Source organism: Myotis davidii, unplaced genomic scaffold (assembly GCF_000327345.1).
Source record: "Myotis davidii unplaced genomic scaffold, ASM32734v1 scaffold575, whole genome shotgun sequence".
Classification (NCBI taxonomy): Eukaryota; Metazoa; Chordata; class Mammalia; order Chiroptera; family Vespertilionidae; genus Myotis; species Myotis davidii.
The window spans coordinates 2,053,075-2,057,366 of NW_006290306.1; the positions used below are offsets into that span (position 1 = coordinate 2,053,075).

Here is a 4,292-nt window from a genome sequence, read left to right on the forward strand (position 1 = left end):
GCTGACCCAGCTGCTCTAGGTCCTCTCTCTCTGCCCCTCCCCTTCCTCTTTTTCTTTCAGTCTCTTCCATCTTAGTCTCTGGCCCTGGAGTGGACACTTGGTAATGGATTACTGGATTTCTTGCTGAATTCATTGAATATATTTTCCATCCTCCCTCAAAGCCCTCGTCCTGCCTAAGGATGGGGGTGGGGAAGAACACAGCAGGGAAGAGACTGTGCCCATCCATGTGTCTTGGATAGTGCAGGGGTGAGCGCAGCTCTCCTTCCACAGGATCCCTGTCAGATGATGGAACTTCTAAGGCACAGCTAATGGGGCACCTCAAATGATAGAAAGATCAAGAGGACCATCCCTGGAGGTATCCGATGCATCAGACTTGGAAAACCCCCACCCCCTTTTGCTCCCCAGGCCACCCTCACAGACAAACCAGATACACATCAGCTCACCCCATCACCTTCTCTTGCAATACTCTGTGGTTCCTCCACCTCAGATATGGTTTACCTACAGGGCCAGTAGGCTCCTTTTCAGTCTTCCCTGATTGCATCACCCTCACTGCAATGGTCTGACAGTGAATGTTCTTTGGACGCATTTCAGCATGCACTGGACTGGCATTTACATAATGAATCACATGCAAATATCTTTTATCTCTAAGTAAACAGTGGGCACCTTGATGATCAAATTTGTTGGCTGGATGTGATGCAAAGCCTGTTTGGGGGTCAGGCAGACCTGATGAAAATTTATGCTCTGCCCTTGGCTGGCCATATGACCTTGGCAAGCATTGCTCACTTTCTTCCCACCTGTTTCCACGAATGTAAAATGAAGATAAAAACATTAGGTGGCAGAGACTACCAGTTACCTCCCAAAATCTATTTTCCTCTTCTTCCTTTAGTAATAGAATCACTTGAATTTTAGTGGGAATGGCTGCCTGTTATAAACACAAGTTCCCATCTATCTTGCAGCTAAATATGGCCTTGTGGCTAAATTTTGCCAATGACATATATGAGTGGAAGTGATGTGAGCAACTTCCAGGTCAGGCCTTAAAAGAAAGAAACATGAGTTCTCCTTTTCACCCTCTGCCGACTGGCTAATGTGATGGCAGGAGCTAGAACAGCTATCTTATACCAATGATGAAAGATGTTTATTAAGGGTTTCAGAGTCACCCTACCAGGTTTGGATTGTCTATACACTCTTATAAAAGAGAAATATAAACTTTCTTAAGTCATTTGAATTGGGGTCTTTGAGCCCTAGCCAGTTTGGCTCAGTGGATAGAGTGTTGGCCTGCAGACCGAAGGGTCCTGGGTTTAATTCCAGTCAAGGGCACATGCCCGGTTGAAGGCTCAGTCCCCAGTAGGAGACATGAAGGAGGCAACCGATCAATGATTCTCTCTCATCATTAATGTTTCTATCTCTCTTTACCTCTCCTTTCCTCTTTGAAATCAATTAAAATAAAAATGAAGCCCTAACCGGTTTGGCTCAGTGGATAGAGCGTCAGCCTGTGGACTGAAAGGTCCCAGGTTCGATTCCGGTCAAGGGCATGTACCTTGGTTGTGGGCACATCCCCAGAAGGAGATGTGCAGGAGGTAACTGATTGATGTTTCTCTCTCATCGATGTTTCTAACTCTCTATCCCTCTCCCTTCCTCTCTGTAAAAAATCAATAAAATATATTTTTTAAAAATGAAAAAGAACTCCTGGGGGCCCAGTCCTAGGGGTTCCCCACACTTAAAAAAATAAATAAATAAAAAGGATCTTTGTTACAACAACCAAACATGTACATTAACTAATGCAAAATTTGGTATCTGGAAGCAGCACTGCTTTAAAAGCCTAAGACAATTGTCATTGGTTTAGAGAATGGACAGAAGAAAGCAAAGAAAAATATTGTATGCACGTAAGCTGGTGACCATTGTTATGTTACAGCAAAACATAGGACATGTCTGTCATCTATGATCCCTTGAAAGGTAAAGCATATGTAAACACTCATGGAAACTGAGCGGAAACACTGAGATTGTTGTTGGCTGCTGCTTGCTGCTACAAGCAAAGTCCTACAAGACAGATGCACCCAGGCTAGTTCTAAGAGGTAGTTTGGAGCAGGCAGGCCTAGCAAGGGCTGTATCTGTGGTCCCAAATCTTTCTCAAGCTCACCCTGTTCAGCAAACAGTGCAAGCCGGCTCAGTGGACAGAATAAGGAAGTCCCCTTCAGAGCCAAGTATATTTGTTTCAGCTGGCCTCAAGATAGCCACCAGCAGTGAGAGAAAGATTAGGAAGTACACCAAGTCCAGCGTATTCAAGCATAAAAGTTATCTCTATATGAGCTCATTGGCTGTGGTTACTCAAATATGGAACCAGTCAGAAGACTTCTAAGATTTTAAAGATATTGTTTTCACAAAGAAACCACAATCTGGTCAGCAAACCCTGGTTTGACACTCCCACCCCCAGTTATTCCCACTCCCCCAAATCTGCACCAGCAGGAGGAGGGCTGTAAAAGTTGTAAGGTCTGCAAGAAGGCAGATATGTTCTTTGATGCAGCTGCAGAGGATCTTGGGTAAAGAAAACTTCCCAGGAGGTAATGCCAGAGGCCACAGGGGAGAGTAGACAGGGAAACTCCTCCCAGACAGCAGAAGCGGAGCGGCCAGAGGCACTGCCCAACTTACTCCATGGCTAGGAGGCAGCTTTGCAGTTCCTACCCGACTGGATTTTTTAAAAAAAATATATTTTATTGATTTTTTACAGAGAGGAAGGGAGAGAGATAGAGAGCTAGAAACATCGATGAGAGAGAGACATCGATCAGCCGCCTCCTGCACACCTCCCACTGGGGATGTGCCCGCAACCCAGGCACATGCCCCTGACCGGAATCGAACCCGGGACCCCTCAGTCTGCAGGCCGACGCTCTATCCACTGAGCCAAGCCGGTTTCGGCATCCGACTGGATTTAGTAACGTTAAGATCCAGTGGCTGCTGGGTGTTTGCTGTTCTTTCTTGTTGAGTGGATGTATTTGTTTGTTATTATAATTAGAATTTTTTCCAATTACCGTTTACATTCAGTATTACTTCGAATTAGTTTCATGTGTATAGCAAAGTAGTTAGACAATCATATAATTTACAAAGTATCCCCCCTGATATTTCAGGTACCCAACTGGCACCATACCTAGTTATTGCATTACTAGTGGCCCGGTGCTCGGATTCGTGCACATTGAAAGGAAATTAATTACCACAGCTCAGCAGTAAACCAGATTCAGGACTGACAGTGCCCCAGCAACAACATAACCTACAGCCGAAGGTGGAACACATGGTCCCCATGAGGAATCAGGCTCCTTCCTCTCTGGTTCTGGGGTGCATCACCCAAGAACCGCTGCTGCCAAGTCACCACAGCTTGGCAGTTCCTGTGTCGAGCGTCTGCCCCCTGGTGGTCAGTGTGCATTATATGTACCGACTGGTCAGATGGCCAGCCAGTCAGATGGTCATCTAGCCTTTTATAGATAGATAGATAGATAGATAGATAGATAGATAGATAGATAGATAGATAATTGACTATATTTCCTATGCTGTACTTTATATCCCCATGATTATTTTGTAGCTACCAATCTGTACTTCTCAATCTCTTCACCTTTTCACCCAGTTCCCCAACCTTCCTCCCTTCTGGTAACCATCAGTCTTTTTTCTGTATCTCTGAGTCTGTTTCTGTTTTGTTTGTTCATTTATAGTGTTCTTTAGATTCCACATTAAGAGGAATCATATGGTATTAGTCTTTTTCTGACTTATTTCACTTAAGTGTTGCAAATGGTAAGATTTTGTTCTTTTTTATTGCTGAGTAATATTCTATTGTATATATGTATATATGACCTACAGTCTTTTTATCCTTTTTTGGGTGTTTTGAGTTTATCTTGTTCTTTCTCCACTGTTGTTTATGGGGAATGGGAGGGCCAGATTGCCTGCCTTTGGTTTACAAGTCACTAGACCATGAGGACCTCATCCACACCTGGTCCCTCGGAGGTCCTAGGCTCTGGGCTGGTGCTGTGTCTTGGAACCCTGCCTTTCCTCCCTCTGAGGGGTGCTAAATGTGCTTGTAAGGGGTGGACAGACGTTGAACTCTGGCAGAGTAACATCTATTTCCTCCTCCTTCTTTCTCTATTAGTAAACCCTTACAATTTTAACTAAGAGCAAGATTATATTTCCCAGCTTCCTTTGCAGATAAGATGGCCATATGACTAAGTTTGGCCAATGGGATCTGAGCAGCAATGTTATATGTAACTTTTAAGGGTGCTGTTAGATGGAAGGGGTTGATTTCCCTTTTCCTGCTG

At 44.4% G+C, this 4,292-nt stretch overlaps 1 protein-coding gene across 1 annotated transcript in view; it reads left to right on the plus strand.

Annotated features, from left to right (window-relative positions):
• The first annotated feature begins 1,925 nt into the window (after positions 1-1,925).
• Positions 1,926-4,292, plus strand: part of WNT6 (wingless-type MMTV integration site family member 6) — a 33,564-nt gene continuing 31,197 nt past the window's right edge. The window contains exons 1-2 of the mRNA XM_015563688.1: positions 1,926-1,953; positions 2,432-2,537. Coding sequence (XP_015419174.1) covers positions 1,926-1,953; positions 2,432-2,537 — 134 coding nt within the window. The remainder of the gene's footprint in view (positions 1,954-2,431; positions 2,538-4,292) is intronic.